General features: G+C 42.3%; 1 protein-coding gene across 1 annotated transcript in view; it reads right to left on the minus strand.

Moving 5' to 3' along the window:
• The window catches only part of LANCL1 (LanC like 1), a 22,077-nt gene extending 19,556 nt beyond the window's left edge, over positions 1 to 2,521 (minus strand). Inside the window, exon 1 of the mRNA XM_026852410.1 lies at positions 2,516 to 2,521. Coding sequence (XP_026708211.1) covers positions 2,516 to 2,521 — 6 coding nt within the window. The remainder of the gene's footprint in view (positions 1 to 2,515) is intronic.
• Between the last annotated feature and the right edge of the window lie 16,273 nt (positions 2,522 to 18,794).

An 18,794-nucleotide genomic window follows, 5' to 3' on the forward strand; every position in this document is an offset into this window, starting at 1 on the left:
GGCCCTGGGGGTTTTGACGGCTTGTGGGGGGTGGGCACCACGTGGTCGGCCCCATGGCTGTGGTGTTGGATGGGGGCAGGTGGTGGCAGAGGGTCAGCCTGAGGAGCACGTGTTGAGTCCTGCTGCCCTCCAGCAGCAGTAGTTCCTCACTCGGTGGGGGCCGGTCATGGATGAGGGACAGGGGCTTCCTCACTGTCCCCTACAGAACTGCTGCAAATCACCTGCGCTGGCTGAGCCACGTCTTCCTCATGAATGTAGGGTAGGACACCACGGCTTGTAGGTCTGAGCAGTGCTTTTATCCCCAATGCCATGTAGCGGTGCTGCCCTGGTGTCAGGGGTCTCCCTGCAGTCATCCCGTGGCGGTGTGCCCCTGTGCAGCCAGCCATGTACAGTGTACCTTTGGCTACAGGGTAGCTAGCATTCATTAGACTAAGTTGTCCCTGTGCTGTTTTCTGAATCTGTTTGTTTAGTTTGTCTGAAAAGGGTCATGCTGGCTTCACTGGAAAAAAAGCAATTAAATCAAATCTGTTCAGAACATATCTACAGACAAATTTTGTGTGGAAGAAGCTATCAGACTAGACAGATAAAATGGTGAGAATACAGGCTCCAGTAGCCTTCCTGGCAGTCCCATCACAGCCCTAGAAAATTGTTTCTGAAGTGACTTGCAATCAGTGGTTTCAAAGACATCCCAAAATCTTTCTACCTGTGAGAAAAAAACAATGTGTAATATTTTCTGTTCCACAGCATTGTCTAAAAGACAAATCCTTATCAAATTTTAGCAGCATAAGGATCCTGGCTGTTAGTGGTCCCTACTGGACTGGTAGAATGTCTGTGGGTCCTGTAGTTACATGTATAAAACTGATGCTTCACAGACCTCCCTCAGGATGCCTGTGTGTCTGCTACCTCCTCATTCCAGTGAGGATGTGAATCCCAAATCTCTGCCAGATGTTACACCTGCCTACAGACTACTTGGTGTCCTGCTTGAGGATTTACTGAAACACCTCCTACCTGAGAGAAGATGCCTTCTCCTGGGGTCACCGTCCATCACTGGCTGTGGTCATCTGTCAATTCTGTAATCTCACCTACTGCTAATCTCCTGTCAGCAGGTGCCCAAATTGGGCAGTGTACATGTGGATTTGCAAGTGGCTTTTCCAAAATGGTGGTTTGGCATCTACCCCTCTCCATAGCCTCCTCTCAGGGTTGGATCAACCTCAGACAGTGGCCTCCATGCTGTGGACCAGATGGGCTTGGCATGGTAATCCCATAATAATAAATGTGAGGGTTGCTTGTTCTGCCTTTGTGCCTGCATGTTGTATGAGAGGGAGTGCAGTGAGCAAGGATAAGGTGTCCTTCACAGCCTTGTCAGATAGAAAAGGGGATTTGCGAGGCTGTGTGTGGAAGTGCTCTGCAGACCATGGTCATCCTCACTGTGTGTGAGAGCGTCCTGGAAGACGGTACAGGCGAAGCACCTGGGTGGTGGGAGAGGTTTCACCTGCTGAAAAATAGCCCCAGGGATGTCTCTGTGTGTTCACAGAACTACTGCAATACAAAGTTTTGTGGACAGATAAGAGATGTGATCCAAGTTGTGGCATTTATGTCCCCATCTCTGTTTTGTTTTGTTTCTTTCTTGTGTTGGCTTCTTTGTGTTCAAGCTTCAGACAATACAGAGTAAAAGTGAGAAGCTTCCCAGCTGTATTTATTACCCTCTCTTACACATTATTCAGCAGCAGCATGGCTAAAGATAAACGTATTTAGGATTGATGTCCAAAGTGTCCTAAACCATATGAAAGATCAAAGATGTCCTTTTCCTCTTTTAAAATAATGATTTTGAATTTTGGATGTTATTTCAGCTGTAATGCTATGTATAAAAGAATGATAATTCTAGAAACTTTGGTATTCTTTAATATCAGAGCCATGTCTCACTGTGTGTGATCTTGGTAAAAACTCAAACCTATATTAAGAGATTGAAGATCTTGGTGCTATTCTGAAGCTAAGTAGGCTTGTTTTTGTGGATGGTAAAGCGAGCGTTATATCTTGGCGTTACGACAGTAAAATTTTTCTTTTTAGAAGGGTATCCAAAAGAGGGAAAAAATGTCTCATTTTATTGGATTCTTTTTTCCAATCTGCAGTAAGCATGATTGCAGATGGCATTGATTGTTTTTCTTTTAGCTGCTTCTATGAAGAGATCAAAGCCTGAGTATTGCTCACAAGCTGAACTAAGCTAGCTGATTATATCGATAGCGTATCTGGGGCACATCTCACCTATATCCTCCTGCCTGCATTTCTTGTGGCCAGATGTTAAGCTAAGTATTCAGTGAAAACTAGTCCTGACTCTATATACATATACAGTGGTGGCTCTGAGCTAGCGATTCCTGTTCAGAACTCGGAGATATAGTAGGTGGTTCTGTGAAAGCACCAGCTTGCTGCTCACTAGCAGGTAAAAGAAAGTCAATTGTTACTAGGAAGGGAAAAGGGCACAAAACTAAGAATGCTATTGTGTATGTCTGTAGCTTACCCGCATCTCGGATACTGTGTTTAGTTGTGATCTCATCTGAAGCAGGATAGCAGAACTAGGAGAAGTACAAGTCATAGAACTAATCAAGAAAAAAAAAAAAAAAAGCTCATCAACTGTGTGGAATAGCTTTTGTGCAAGGACTAAGTAGCTAGGCTAGGACTACTCGGTCTGGAGAAGAGACATCTAAAGAGGGTAGTAGATGTCTGTAAAGTCTTGAACAGTGTCACAAATTGAGAACGGGGAAGGTGACACATTGGCTTTGAAAGAGAGCAGACATGAACTGAAATGACTGGAGCAGCATTCAAAGGTGAAGGAGATTATTCCTATAGTTAAGCTGTGACAGGTTGTCAAGTGAAAAGACACCCCTGTCCTTGTGCGTGGGAGGTGCCTGAGCCACCGACTTCTGGGAGTTACAAGACTGCACTGGGGGATGTTGCTGCATGTGTTTGCTAGCATACTGCCTGAGCACCAGCCATGAGAGGTGGTACTGGAGAATTTTGTCTGAGCCAGCGTGCCCAATGATGTGTATTTATATTTTGCTTTATGACATATTAGCCTGGGTAGAACTGTACATAGCCTAACAGTTTTGTAATGAGCTGTCTCCGTGTCGGCAGCAGCCGCATGCCACTTGAGCTACCAACATAACCCAAATTGCAGTGTAGCTGCGACTTGCACTGCTGTGGCTTTACCCTGCTCTTTTGGGGCTCCAACACTAGATGCCCCTGTTGCACAAGCAGGAAACTGGAGGAGCCGGGCTCTGTGGCACACGGGGGAAGGAGCTCTGCCTGGCTCTCTGCGGGCTGTGGCTGTTTTCTGTTGGTTGTGAGTAATGAGCAGAGATCTGGGGTTCTGCGCATCAGGCCAGAACTCTTTGGAGAAAAGCACGTGGCAAACCCCTGTGACAATTTGCCATTTTTTCCTCTTCATGGACCATAAAATATCGACCCCCAAATGCAACGGGAATCCATCCTTTCTTAGCAAATGAAAGAGAGGGGTTGGAGAGCAGACCTGATTGAGAAGAGATCAGTAAGGGCTATGTATGGGCAGGAGCAAAGACAACCTGACAGGAAACTTAACTGCTGGGAGAGGGTGAAGCACACTGTTTTGGTGGTGAGGTCATCTGGAAGACGGTAGGGTTTGTTGAGACTTTGTGGAGACTTTGATACGTGTTGGTCCCTGGACAGGGGCTGACATCAAGCCAGATTTATTTTGCTTTGCTGTAATTACTAAAGCAGTTCTGCATAGGACGCTTGCATCCTTAATGCTGTCTTTAAAGCTCAGCGTGAGGATTGGATGTGATCACCAGTGAAAACTTGATGTGGGTATGGCTGATTGCTCACCCTGACCATGTGACCACATCTGTCTGCCGTTGTGTTCACCTGCACAGGATGAGCAGTGCACAAGCATGACTGCTGGCTTGTTCGCTTAGCTATGTGAACAGTTTGGGGTGACACTGAAATAAAATTAAGATTTACAGGTGATCTAAGGACACTGAGGGGCACTGAAAGGACCCTGTTGTTTCATTTGGTACCCTATGAAGGTACTTTATACCCCTTCCTTATAGTGGAATCTGCTGTTACTCAGAGTGTGCAAATGTTTTTTTGGGAAACGGGTGTTTTTAAAAGACCTTCAATCTTGAGTGTCTATACCATCAGCGATTGGGACACCCAGGCAGCATTACAAGGTCTGTTCCTACCCAGCAATGCTTTGGTACCTGTGCCAGTGTCTTTATATTCATCCTCCACATCCACCATTATGGTAATAGATTTGCCTAGATTTGTGTCGGTCAGTAAATACATGCTGTCAGGTCCCATGTTTGCCATTCTGGTAGGTTTCAGGCATCTGCTGTTTCTCAGAGCACTCATCGCTCTCTGCAGCTCTTTCAAGATCACTCCTTCTGGATTCCCCATCAAGATCACACACCTTGATTCCTGCTCCTGCCCTTGCTAGGCTTCTCGATGACTTGTGTTTCTGTAGCTCTTCCCATCACTGGAGAGGGAGGTGGTGACTGGCTCTGCAGAGGTACTTCTGAGCTTCTCCTTCAGGGAAAAATGGGTAGAGATCAGTATGTTTCCTGAATGCTATGGCCAGCATTTTCAGACTTCAGATCCAAAAGGGAAGGCATCTGGTGAGGAAGGAGAGATTCTCATTCTGATGCAAAGCAAGTCAGAGCAAGTAGTGCATAGTCAGTCTCCTACTGCTTGGAGAGTGGCTGTGATAAAATCTGTGGCTCAATTTCAGCCCAAAATGTTTCCTTGCAACTGGTATCCTAGTCTTCCTGTAGCTTACGGATCCTCTTATAGCCACTCTTCCCCCCTGCAGGTAGAGTCAGTGAGTCACACACCTACAAGAGACAGGTATTCATTAGCATCAGCTAACACAGTCCCTGTGCTGGTAATAGCTGTAATTAACAGTGTCAGTACACAAAAGCCCTGAGACAGCTTCTAAATAAACTACTGTAAATCCTGCCCCCTTTAAATGTGTAATGCCACCTAATCAACCGCATTTCCTATAGATTTCTGTCTCCTGTTGAAAACTGCAAAGGCTAATAAGCCATGAACTTCTGTTGACTCATTTTCTTATGGTTCAGATGTTCAGAATGGCTCTTTGCAAAGACTTCCAGTGTCTGGTATGCCCTGAATGCAGCTGGGTGCTTCTTGGAGTGAAGTTGGGGTTGGAATTACCTTGAATGTAGAGGATGGAGGCAGTCAGATAGTCCTTTCTCACACATGTGTAATTGTGTTGACAGTTTTATGACTGAACAGGGACGGAAGTGTTAATCAGTCATTAACATATGCATGCTAGGAATGATGGGAAAGAATCTTTGTAGCTGGTGGATATCTCAACAGGCAGGCGAGGTGAAGCTGCTCTTCCTCAGCTGTGGTGCTGGGTTTGGTGCTGCTGTGTGCACCCCTGAGATTTATGCACAGCACAAAAAGAAAATAGATCAGCAGGGCTTTTCTCAGGTGACCTTCATACAGCTCTGCTGAGGCTGGACTTCACTGTCCCCAGGGAAAGAGCTGCCCCTGACTAAAATTGCAGAAATGCAGGCCTGGACGTGCACCTGACCTTAGAGAACACAATTTCAGATTTCAGACCTTGAATGTGTCCATAACTCTGCCTGCTTTTTTTTTTTTTTTTCCTGTAAAACAAGCAAGCTGCTGTGCTGAGGCTTTGGGAGGAGGACTCATCTTGGCTGGCACAAGGCCAGCACAGCTGCCTGTCACTCAGTCACAAGCTTGCAGTGCCAGGAGACAGTGCTATGCTTTCTTCTCTGGAGAGTGACATCTCTTGATGGGTTGCTGCCTGGAACGCAGCAACAGAGCTTGCTGTGTGCCCGAGAGTTTCTTGCGCTCCTTGTCTTTTATATATTTTGCCATGGTTTTATTTCCAGAAGGGCTTTTTAAAGCTTAGCCATGAAGGATTGAAAATATTTTGCAAACTCATATGTTGCTCAAAGCAAAGGGGCAGTTTCCTCCCTACATTCTGAACCTCATGGCTTCCCACCTTGCAAGAATAATGTTTCATCTGAGTTCACTTTCTTGTGATTTCTCTTATGATGCAGACTGAAAGGAAATTCATTGCTCAAAGTATAGGTGTACAAGTTATACTGAAGATATTCCTCCTCTAGGATTTTGTTCTGCAATTAACTAATTTCTAGTTTCTCACTTTCTAATTTTCATTTCAAGGAGTTTTCAAAACAGTGTACAATGCAAACAAGAAGAAACCTGCTACACAGGGAGGGAGCCTTCCCAAAGAAGGCTCTGGGATTTAGGGGAGTGTAGATGTTGGGCACTTAAAATGTCTGCCACTCTGCAGATTATCATGTGCTACTTGACTAGTTTAGTTGATGTTGTTTTGAGTTCAGTGACTAAAGATAGATCGATATGGCCCTTGCAGGCAGGCCTGTCTGGGAGGCAGGAGAAAAAACAAGTGTGAAACCAGAAATTCCTTCATTTGGTCAGCAGCAGTGGTGTGTTCAAGTCATAAAGTTCTTGAGCTTCTATTCTGGGCTTGTTTTCTACCAAATGGATTACAAACACAGGCAAGCAACCACAGGTTTGCCTGGGAAGGGCAGTGTAGACTTAGGCTAAATGACACAGATGTGGCTTTAGTGCCTATATATACTTCAGCCTTGGAGCAGTGTTATGGAAATGTCCCATATGTATTGTTTTAGTGGAGGGTGGGAAAACAATATTCATAACATCACAGCATTTCCAGTGTGGTGAGTTTGAAAGCTGATGACTGTCAAAACACAGAGAATTTCTCATTCCTTATTTTGCTTGGATGATTTTTAGTTATTATTTATTTGCCCTTTGGAGAAGCCTAAAAAGGGTTGAATCATGACTTTTCCAGGGGGATGCAAGCAATGAAAGGATGAGATTCTTCTCAGTTCCCCTCATGATCTTTTGCAAATTTGGAGAGAGTATATATTAGCTGACTGGAGGATGGATGAAAATGCTGTTAGGGACCTTTAATAGAGAGTGCTGTGGCTAATGCTATCAAAATGGGTGCTGTCCCAGCAGAAGGAACATAGCAGCTTGAAACAGAGATTTATCATGGCTTTAGCTGCATCTCATGAAACCCATTTCCCTGGAAAAAAGGCAGAATTGGCAGCAGAAGGCAGCCTGAATTGCCCTAGCTGCAACTATATTCATAGCTGATACTGGGCTGGTGCTTAAACACAGGTGTCTGTATTTCTTCCAAAATCTGGATTTTTTTTTTTTCTCTGCATTCTCGCTACTGAAGCAGCAGCCCTTCCTGCTTCTCCCACCCAGTTATTGAATCTTCTTGTGCCTATGAAGTTACAGTCCATCTGTTGTAGGAAGCTGATAATGAGAGGATGGTGGTAAACAGAAAACTGGAAGCACTCACAGTGTACCAGCACTGCTGTTCTACCTGCTGGATTGCACAGGTAAATGTATTAGGGTCAGAGCTCTGATGAAAAGAGTGTATTTTGGCAGGATGAGGTGTTGTGGTAAGGGTCAGGAGAGGAGGAGGGCTAGGGCAAAGCTAGAAATTTGTATGGGTAAAGGTTTTAAGCTTTATGTGAATCAGCAGAATAAAAAGTTTGAGTCTTTTCCAAAGTCATGGGTTGAGATGGATTTCTTCTGCTGTTGATGCTGGAAATCAGACCTATGCTGCCCAAAATCAGCTTCCAAATTCTTCAAAGCACACTCCTGAGTGTGCTGCAGCTGCAGGGGGATTGCTAGGGCCAGAAGGGAAGAAGAGAGAGAATTCAGTTGTTTGGAAAGGTTAAATGTGATTGCAGGAGTGCATGACTGGCTGACTCGAACAGGAAAGAGGTATCACTTGTGTAAAGCACTCACTTGTGGATGATGCTGCTAACAACACTTCCATCCACCCTGCCCACCAGCTGATATACTCTTTCCACTGTATCATTGCTGAATGTTGTGTGTTTAGTTCAAATGGTGCTTTATGATTCTGTGACTTCTTGCTGCCCAGAGCGAGACGGTGTGAGGCTCAGAGAGCAGCAAGTTGGATCCCAGTGACCCGTGGCCCTTCTGCATTGCTTGAAGCACTCCTGAATCCTTCCTTTACAAAGTTGTCTCTTGATAAGCTTTTTCACCCCTATGAGTCTGATTTAGAGAACTCATATTTGTTCTGCACCAGACATGCTATGACACTTCAGATGCTAGTGCTTCAAAGAGTCATCTTTCATGTATAAGCTTTGGTGGTCGTGTTCTGTAGTCTGAAAGACTCCTGTGCAATAAAGGGTGCATCTGATTTCTGGACAGCTGTCTGAGATGGAGATTATGCTTGCAAGAAGCTTGTGTTACAGGGAGCAGATGCAGTAATACACACTTGTTCAGAGAAAGCAGAATTTCATTGTATTTTTGTTCCATCTTTGGACAAACCTGAGCTAGGTTTGAACCCAAGTTTCACAGACAACATATTAATTTATCATGGATGATGACAACCAGTGATCTTGGTCTCACTGTATGGATACCTGCTGTTTAAGTACTCCCAGTTCTGAGGGGTCTGTATTTTTCAAGTCTTATTTCCTCCCTCAAGTCAGAAATGACAAACTGAAGCTCTTCTTGACCATGTGGCTTATATGAGCCAACTCCACATCTTTGCTGTGATCTCCAAAGCACACGCTGTTGTTGAGACCCCTGTGATCAGAATAACAAAATGAAAATTTTACAGTTCTGCTTAGCTCTCATGGATTTTTATTGGGTTAGTGCAATTTCACTGCACTGGGTGTGGTAGTTTATGATTGCTTTGGATACAGTGGATTGTAGCATGATAGAATCCACAGGAAGTAGAATTAAATGAATATAAATGATTTTGTTTTCTTTATGACAGTGGATAAAAATGAAAAAATTAGTTGAATTACTTTATTCAGTACGAGGAAGTGAATGAGTTACCTTTGTACTACTCTCTTTTACAATCTGATTGCTCATTTTACTAAAATCTGATAATATTGTAACCACATCTGTTCATGAAGTTAATTATCTGAACATTTAATCCTGTGTTTAGAGCTCTTAGTTGAAGCAGGCACAACCACCCCCAGTATGTTTGATATATTCAGGCCCGAGCTTTGACTCTTGTGGGGGTAAGCAAAGCCACAGATGTGGGTGTTTTGCTTTTTTCTGAGTACTGTATCATGTTGACGCTGTCCCAACTATGGCTGTGCAAGGAACTTATTACCAGCCAGTTCAGAGGGCTGCTGGAGGAGCATTAGCCAGATGGGCCTTTTTGGTGCCTCCAGCTCCGTGGTTAGTTACAGTGCTCTCAGGGCGGGAAGGTCTGGATGCTTGGAGGGAGAAGGAAAAGCATCTGGTGTTACCTTGGCCTTATCAGTGTGAACTGGGGCTCCCTAGTTTTCCTCAGTGATCATCTGCTTTGTCTTTCCTGAAGCTGAATAACGCAAAATGCTTCAGTATTGGAGATCCTGTCTTCTGCAAATGAACAAAGAATTAGGACCCTGCTGCCTTTGGATATATAGTGACTTCTTCCCATTGGGTGTTTAATTTAAGCCCTGATGAACATGGGTAGGTGTCAGAGTGAAATGAATGACAGGCCAGGGGCATTACAGAACAGAATGCTTTCAGGAAAGAGGCAGACTAACTGCACCCAAAGCCTCCAGCACCAGTCCCACTCACATGTCTGCCAGGGTTGTGTGGCCTCTTTTAAGGTGAGCAACAAAAGCCCCTGCTCAAAAGTATAGATTCTCTTTAAACCAGCCAGTCTTTGTGGGGAGGAGCCTTTTTCTGGGGGTTTTACTAAGGAAAATGCTAGTGTAAAGGGATGTATTTGTTGAAGTACAGCAGTACGTATTGCTGGATATAAAACTTATATTGAGTGTCTCTCATCCCCATGGAGTGTGATACAGTCTTATAATTAACTCACTCATAAAGTTTCCTTGCTATTATAAAAATACTAGCTGAATAGACAGTGTTGGAGTTCTGGGGTTAAAGTCCTAAACACTTACCTGACAGCATCAATTATTTCTTCAAACCTCTTTGCTCTCCTGCCCTAAAAATGTTTTCCAGTCAAAGTCATGTCCTTTCTCGCCCTTCCCATCGAAATGACATTACAGTTCCATACAGCAATCATTTGTTGTGCTATTTAAAGAGAGGTCTCCATCCTCAGGCGTGTATCTGCCTAATGCATATCTATCTGTAAGTTAAAGCAGATGCTTCAGTGCATAGCCCAGTGTACAATAGCCAAAGTTGTGGGGGTTTTTTGTTTGTTTTTTTTTTTTTTTTTCCCCCCAGGGGTAACCACAGGAAGTAAAAAAAAAAAGGTAGGAGTGAGGACAAGAAAAAAGACAAACAAATTTTGCAAATCCTTCCAATCTGGATCACAGGCATGAAGCAACAAGGAAAATGCTGATTGATCAGGGATGCTGTATATATGGTGAGAGGCCAAGGCCATGTTAAGTAACTCTTACAAAATGTCAACTCCCCCTCCCACCAAAACCAGGAACATCTAGCACTGCACAGGCTGGTGCTAAAGGGTAAGAAACTAGGCTGAAGAGAATTGTGTATTTGCTTTTCAAAGAGTAAATACATTTATACCAAAGGAAAGATTAATTCACTTTTATTCTTTTGAAGTTAGGGAAGAAACTTTCTTTAGAAAACTATCTGTATTTTCTCATATATTTGGAAGGGACCTAGAATGATCATCTCATCCAACTTCATGACCACTTCAGGGCTGACAAAAAGGTAAAGCATGTTAAGGGAGTTGTCCAAATGCCTTTTAAACACTGACAGGGTTGAGACATTGACCACCTGCCTAGGAAGCCTGTTCCAGTGTTTGACCACCCTCTTGGTAAAGAAATGCTGCCTAATGTCAAGTCTGAACTTCCCCTGTTGCAGCTTTGAGCCATTCCCACATGTCCTGTCACTGGGTATGACATCTGTTGTAGTAAAAGAAATGTTAGAGCATATTATTAGTTGAGTATATCTTGCTCAGGACAAGTTTGGTTGAATAAGGCTGGGAGATGATGCTTTACCGAAATACTGAAGTACTAGCCCGTAAGCCTATAACTGGGACTCGTCATGTGTTCCACCATTTCTGTAGAGCTGCTTTTTTCCTCAGAATAAGCCTAGCTTTAGGTGTGACCCAGTAATGTGGTGAACAGTGATCCTGTTTTATTTGGGTTTTTTTGTAGTCCAGAGAATAGGTAGCTGTCCTACTAGTGGCAGTTACTGTGAATATTTCAGAGTGTCTACCTGCAAGGACTTGCTGTTCTAGGAAATATATATGTCTCTAACATGCTCTTCAGATCTGGTGCTTATCTCTTCTGATGGATGCTTCCTCTCTCTCCTCAATTCCTTACCTCCCTTCTAGGTCTCCCTAGTCATAGATCTGAGATCACAGACCACAGGGTGGTGTGTGATGGGCCTGGCCAAGATCCTCTGTAGATATCCACCAAGAAGGTTGGACCAAATGATCTGTCCCACTTCAAAATGTACATGAAATGAATTTGGTCATAGAAGTTTTGATTTCAGTGAAGATATATTTTACTGGGGAAAAAAGGCTGTCAGGTTAAAGAAAAATGACAAAACTGTCCAGTGAACATGGTATGCTCTTGTGTGGATGCACATACACAATTCTATATGCATAAATTTAGCAGCTCGGGGACAGTTTTTCTTGTAGCCTTCATTCTAGATAAAAGCCTATTTATTTATAGTCTAATCAAGGGCAAGTCAATTTTGTTTTCTTTTGCTACAACAAACACACTGGGGTATGATAACCTATCAAATATTCACCACGATAGGACTGCCACAGAAGGAAGAAAACATAACATGAATCTTGAGCAAATGTAGCTAATCTTGCATTGTAAGGTCGTGTTATTTTTAAACTGTGTAAAGAATGTGTAGCACAGGGGAGACAGTGTTTGTGTAGCCCTTTTCGTTTGTTCTTATTTCATAAAGCCAGTTTGGCCTTTTTAGTGATCCATGGGAACAAGCCAGTGGAATGTATGAGCCTCTGGAACCACAAGGGAAAAGGGATGACTCCTAATCCTGGACCCCATTTGTAAAAATGTCTTTTTAGAAAATGCCAGGGAATAAGAAATCTTGCTGTCTTTAAACGTCTTCCAGTAAATAGAGTTCAGGTCTGGAATGAAGTCAGACACTGCAAACTCCTATCCAGTAGTGCTTACACTCCTGGGGCCAGTCTCCCTGGGTTGCATCAACATGAAAATAAGAGTTGTATCTGAGGTGTGGTGCTCAGTTGTGGCGCTGGGAGCAAACTGCACTTTGTATAGTCATTATTACCCCTTGGGCAGCGCTTTGCTGGCAGTACTCAGTTTTAGCTAACTAAGGGTTTTCTGAAATTGGCCTTTTGGAATAATGTCAGTCTCTTTCAGATACTGCAAGGGTTTTCTCTTATTTCTTCCAAGTCAGCTGATCTGAGGAGCTGCTAATCCCAGTGGCAATGGAATTTGACCCATTTTCAAGACGTTGAATCTTTTTCTCTTGCTGAAGATAAGAGCCTTATCTTTGTCAAGTTTCGGTGAAGCATGGGCTCCATATCCCAGACAACAGATGAGTGTACACTGGGCTGCTCAAGCCTTACAGAAAAGTTTAATCTCCTTGAAAATGGATTTTCTCTAACCTGGGAATAGGTATATAACAGTCGTGATATTAAGAATTACATAAACATTACCGGTCAAAAGACTGTCTTGATTATTGCTTATATACAAAATTTGTAGAAGGGAGGTACCAAGGTAGGCAATTCAGTTTTTTTTTTTTTTTTTTTTTTTTTTTTTAAAAGCTGTCGTCTTGGTTTGAGATTTTTCAATTATTTTGTTATAGTATTTTTTCCTTTTATAAAATGAAAAGTCTTTCTTAGCTTTTAAAACTATCGTGTAAGATGTTAACTGAAACTGTCACAGGACCTGTTGATGTTTTGTTAACATTTTTGTATCCTGAATCCCTTTGGTATTTGCTACCACCCCTGGATACTTTGGTTGTTTTGAGGCATGTTTCCTTCATTTTATAAAACTCTGACTTGGACATGAGGGTCTGTTTCCACACCTTGCAGAACTAAATTACTATTAGCTGTCAGCTAGACTGAACTGGTATTTTTGAAGAAAAGTGAAACCGCATCTCAGTTTGATTCTGATGCTTTTTGATATTTCAATTAAAATACCAAAATCAAAGCCTTTATTTATTTTTTAAAACTGAAATTTGCTTTCTGGTTTGTGTTCTGAAAACAAAAATCCAGAAGGAAAATTTAAATTTAAAAGAGAAAAAATATATTTCTCTAAATAAAAAAAAATCTGCAGTAGTTCATATAACTACTTGCAGTATTGCATAAAATCAGATTTTGAGCGTCTCTGTTTAAAACATTTATTTATACTTTTTTGTTCGTTTGGACTCCCAAACAAAAAGTGACATTCAAGTGGAATTAGGAAGATCTTTCAAGTTATAATTATTGTGTTTTCCATCCAAAAGTATGAATGTATCCATGTTTTCTTCAGACTGGGCTTTCATGAACCAAAGACCCATGAGGAGAACAGGCTGAATTTTGCACTGTTTTTCATAGCCCTCACCAACCTGAGATTTGCACATCTTATTCAAAGAACACTTGAACACTGTGTTTTCCATTAATTTCTGTTGGCTCAAGGCTCAGATCTGTGTGAGTTCTCCTTCACCCACACATGCATGTTTTCTGTGAGCGAGGACTGCGGGGTTAGGAATAAGATTTTGTTGTGCTGTTAAAACAGGTTTTGTACTGGTTTTCATATTGATTATCGCCTTCTGCAAGAAATAGTTATAGTTTGGTAGGATTCTTGCCCTTTCTAGTGCAAGGTGCTAGTTAGCAGGGAGGGCAGTCAGAATCTGTCCTTGCAGGAAGAAGAATCAAGTAGAAAAGTGTGTGAAAACAGTTGAAAAAGGGTGGAAAGACAAGAATTAATTCTGCTTTTCAGGCTGACTTCTACAATCCAATTACAGCTATCAATAAAATTTTTACATCTTTGTCTTCGGAAGCAGATAAAACTGCCCTTGTATTCTCTCCATATTTAGCTGAGTCTTTGGCTAGTAGATACAGAGGATGAAAAAAATAAATGAGTGCAAAGATACAAAAAGGACCCAAAAATTTAAACATCTGATTGTGTAACTGATCTGATATGAACTTTTTTGAGATATTCTCCCTAACAATTTTTTTACTCAACCGTGTTATTCAGTAGCTGTTTTTCTTCAGCAGGAAGGCCTTTCTCAGTGACAGTAGGAACCAATAAGAGGAGATTTTCTGAGACTCTCTGCAAAATAAAATGTTCAACATAAAGAAACAAAGGTGTGGAGTTGTGAATGAGTGCAGAGTATTCTGCCCTGATACATTTTAATCTGGTGGGTGAAACTGTGAATTTAAAATCTGATAGTTGAATGCTGCCATGCTTACAAAATCATGCATGACTTCAGAGAATAGTTCCTGGTGAAGGCCACAGTCCTATTTGTAGTAAGACATCAGCAGCCCTGTCAGGCTGATGTGTTACTGGTTGACAAATAAGGTGGATCACAGAGATTTTGAGGAATTGCAAGAGAAGTGCCTGCCACTGCTACACGGGCAAAAAATAATAAACAAAAAATTTAAAAAATGATGCAACAATTGATTTGTTCATTGTTACTTTTTGTTGTGTTCCTGTAAGCGAGTACTTCTAGGGGAAACTGAACTTCTGCAGACAGAGAGGGTGACTTTTTCCCTCTGAAGCACACTCAAGGGGAAAGCAGCTTTCAAGATCCGTGAGTGTGGTGGGCAGGAGAGTCACATCAAGGAGCTGGGAGAATGTTACTCATGCAGAGAAACCGTAGAAGGAAGCAGAGAGCAAAAAGTCAGGTCTTGGGGGTAGAAAGAGCTAGGGACTGGAGAGGGCTGGGCAGTTTGCATCTCAGGAAGGCAGAGTTGGATGGAAAACAAGTTGCAAGCAAGAGCACACCTCTAAGGATGCAGTGGGCAGCTGGGAGCAGTCCAGTTTTAGTTACTGTTCTTCTTGCCTTGTCACTTGGAATTGTTTCCATCTAAAAAAGTAAATAATCTGAGTTCATAGTCAATCATTCCTGTCACAGTCATGTGAATTGGTAAGGGTGAATCAAAATGCAGCATCTGAATCTGAAGATGGTATTTTGATCTGCTATGAACCTCTCCCATTAAAATTTAAAATACCTTTTTCCCCAGATGTCCTCTAAAATAGAACAAACTACGTGGAAAAAACCTACATTCTGGCTGTGGCTTACATAACAGATTTCAGGAGAGCCGAGGGGTAAGGCTTGCACTTGATTCTTATTCCTTCCAGTTTCTCTCCATATACTCAGGTGAAGATCAGCCTTAGTTTTGAAATTCGTTGCTTGTCGCACTTTGCATCACAATTACCGTGTTTTCTAAATACTGCTTCATTGGATCTGAGATTGGCTCAGAGCAGCAGAACTGAAAGTGTAACTGAGCTTGCTTTCTTTCCTGCAGCAATCCAAGAGGATCAGGTGATGGAGGTGCCTGGATGCTGTTAGTTCATTTGCATGTGAACAAGATAACTTCAGTTAATTCCCCCCCCTGCATACTGCAAAAAAGGTTATGGTCTCTGAGGTAACAGGGCTTGATAGAGTTGTTAGCAGTATGCTGTGAACAAAAATTGTTATCTAGTTCAAATGTACTCTTGTATCCACTGCAGTGATCTTGCTTGGTAAACTAACACCTGATTAGAAAACAAATGGCAAACCTTAATATTTTTCAGGCACTTTCAAAACTTCCTGTAAGTTCCTTGGGAAGGAAGTGGAGCTTGCTTTGAAATAGAAGACAGGGTTTCCAAATCACACTGAGGGCTTTTCTGCTAGCTGTAGGGATGGAGAAGAGCTTTTGTCTCATTTCATGTGGCAGCAGAGAATTTCTCTTTTGCTGGCACCTTCAACTAGTCTGCTTTTCCACTCAGTATTTTTGAAATGTGTTTTAGCTGGGGCAAGACAGGTGGTCAGAAATCAGACACAACCTGACAGATGGCAGGAAAGATTTCCAAAAGCATCTGAAAGACACTTGGGGTAAAAAATTCCTCTCTCATCTCAGCTACAAGTAGGAGAGTCCAAGCAATTTCCGTGGGCTACTTGTTACGCTGATCCCAATCCAGGGGAGACTATGCCACTGGAGCTCTGCTGAACTGGAGGCAGTTACCTGGGACTTGCACTGACATGAATCTGCACTAATGTGCCCACAAATTGGCCCTGATCTCTTGTCTTTCAAGTAAGAAGGGAACTATCTGGTGCTTTTTACAGAGAACTTGAAAATGAAAAATCCTGCATAGCTATGTTGCTTATAGCAGAGCTTCCCAGCTGTGAGGAGCGGTTTTTGGAGCTTCCATGGTGGAGTGCCAGTCTTGGGGCACCTAAGTAGGGCCTCAAGTTTTCTGAGCACTTCTCTTCTGAAAATCCAGCAGTTTATTTTAAACCTCTGAAAATGTAGGCACTTAGCTTTCTTTAAATCCCCAGGGCCAAGATATTCACAAAGCCACAGACCACTGATTTTGTTTGACTTTTATGGTACAGTGGGACTGTGAGATGAATTTAATTTCTGATGTTTTTCGCTTGTAAACAGTAAGAAAAAGCTCCTTGTTTTAATGAGCACTTTGGTCTCCTTGTCCTACTCTCTATCTGTGTATGACATAGTATATAAATGGATTAGAAATAAAAGGCGAACTGCCTTTCTCGAAACAGCTATCCCAAGTCAAGACCATGTTAAGGAAGCCGAAGTTGTGAGTACTTCTGCCCTTCCCTCCTAGTATTTGAACTGTTCTTGTCTGAGTGAATCTTCTGCCTTCGTGGCTTCACGTTGCTGATTTCTCTGATATGTGTCCTTCCTCCAGAGGCCTTGCCCAAACTTTCTTTCCTGAAGGGACAATAGGATTGCAAGTCATGTACTGGCAGGCAAGTTTTGAGCTCAGGTTGCATCTCCATAAACCCATTGGTCTCTGCTCTCCTTTTTCCACTCTTCTATGGCTGTTTTCTTTTCCTTACTGATTCTCTGGTTCTTAGTGATTCTGTCTCTTCTGGTCTTTATGTTAAGCAAAACACATACTTAAAAACTGCCTAAACCACAGAAGGCTTGTTTGGATGTTGACAGGTTTTTCTGAACTGAGGCTTTTCTCAGGAATACCTGATATATTTTCTGGCTTTAAAAAGTCAACAGTCCATCACTTCTTTTTAGCATGTTGGCAGTGAGACAAATAGCTTGGATATTTTTTTTCTGGTTTTGGCAGGGGAAGTTCCTCATCATGGTGGAGGCTTTGAAAGGAAGGTGTTTCTTTTGCTGAAGGGATAATCTTTGTAATCTCAGATGGTCTGAGATGGACTTAATCAATTTTGATAATAAAAAATGGATGAAAAAAAGGGAAGATGGCAGAGTCAAATCTATAGTAGTAGTCAGTGGGGCATCCTTGCTGTGGAGGTAATGAAGGAAAGTAGTTTTTTGCCTGTTGTTCTTCCATATAGCATTTCATCCTTAATATACAGCTGCCACATTAGATCTGTGTACGTACTGCAGATCCCTGACAAACGGAATCTGGTTCATGATGTGGTTATGTAGCTATTTTCACCTGACAAAAGATGCAGCTCTGCCAAAAGCCATGGTCCTTTTTCTGCTCACTCCTGACCTGCTGTGTTTGTGAATGGCCTTGTGGTGAAATGAAAGGGTTAGTTTTCAGCTGGATCCATCTGTCTCATTGTGCAGCCATGAAATTTGTGGGGGAAGCGGATAGTTAGGAACTAGCAGTTAGGATGCTGAAACTGCCAGCATGGATTGGTTCTGGTTCAAACTTGTGTATACCCAGGGCTCAAAGTAACTTCCTGATGCTGGTAGAGCGTAAAATGGAGTTCAGAATTTGCCCTTCAGTGTAGCCATAACAAAGGGGGTAGTGATTGTAACCTTCCAAATGCTGTGTATGACAGTTGTGGCAGTGTAGATTTAACATAATGTGAAATGTAACTTTGGAAGAAAGCTGGCTTCTGAACTGCGTGTGTGAGTGCCCATGTGTTTGTATGCTAAGGTGACCTTTCTAGTACCAGGTATAGGTCTTTGCAGTCCATTCACTTACAAGCGTGTCTTTGCTTTCTGTACATGTCCTCTTCTGTGTGTATCTCCAACCTGGATCACTGCAGGCTACAGCCAAGCAAAAGGAGGAGTAGCTAACAAAGGCACTTCCCAGTTCCCTGTACCTTTTTTTTTTTTTTTTTCCTATTTGTTTTCAAGAAGTGAAATCCATGTCTCGAGCTCCTTCTATGAATCAGAATGATTGTCAGATATCTTCTTGTAGGAAGAATGGATATGTGTTTCCTAAACCACACTCAGGTTACAAGGGAGCATTGTTGGTTTGGTTCTCCTGACTCTGCACACTCGTAAAACTCACGTTAAAGCATTGAGCTCCTCTACACCCAGTCTGTCTCTTTCAATCATCTGGATTCAGGCCTTTCCCATGTGTTTCTCATCCAAGTCTCCAATAAGCTGTCCACATCACAGAGGGTACCGAGCCCACTGCCATCTCTTCTCTGTCTTTTGTTATGTGCATGATGATTCAACCTGGTCCTGTAATGAGCTGTGCAGGAAATATTTTTATGTGATACTGATGCCAATTAAGATTCATTTCAAACCACTGTATAGAAGAAAGTCCTGATTATTACTGTCAGTGATTAGAAAAGGTCACCTATATCCTTTACAGTAGTATGTGTTCAGCTGTAAAAAACAAAGATCTCTATCTCTTTTTTTTTTTTTTTTTTCTTTCCTTGCTCTGAGCTAATTGAAGCTTTGCTCACCTGGG

The sequence above is a fragment of the Athene cunicularia genome, assembly GCF_003259725.1.
Source record: "Athene cunicularia isolate RWA chromosome 7 unlocalized genomic scaffold, athCun1 chr7_part1, whole genome shotgun sequence".
In the NCBI taxonomy this organism is placed as follows: Eukaryota; Metazoa; Chordata; class Aves; order Strigiformes; family Strigidae; genus Athene; species Athene cunicularia.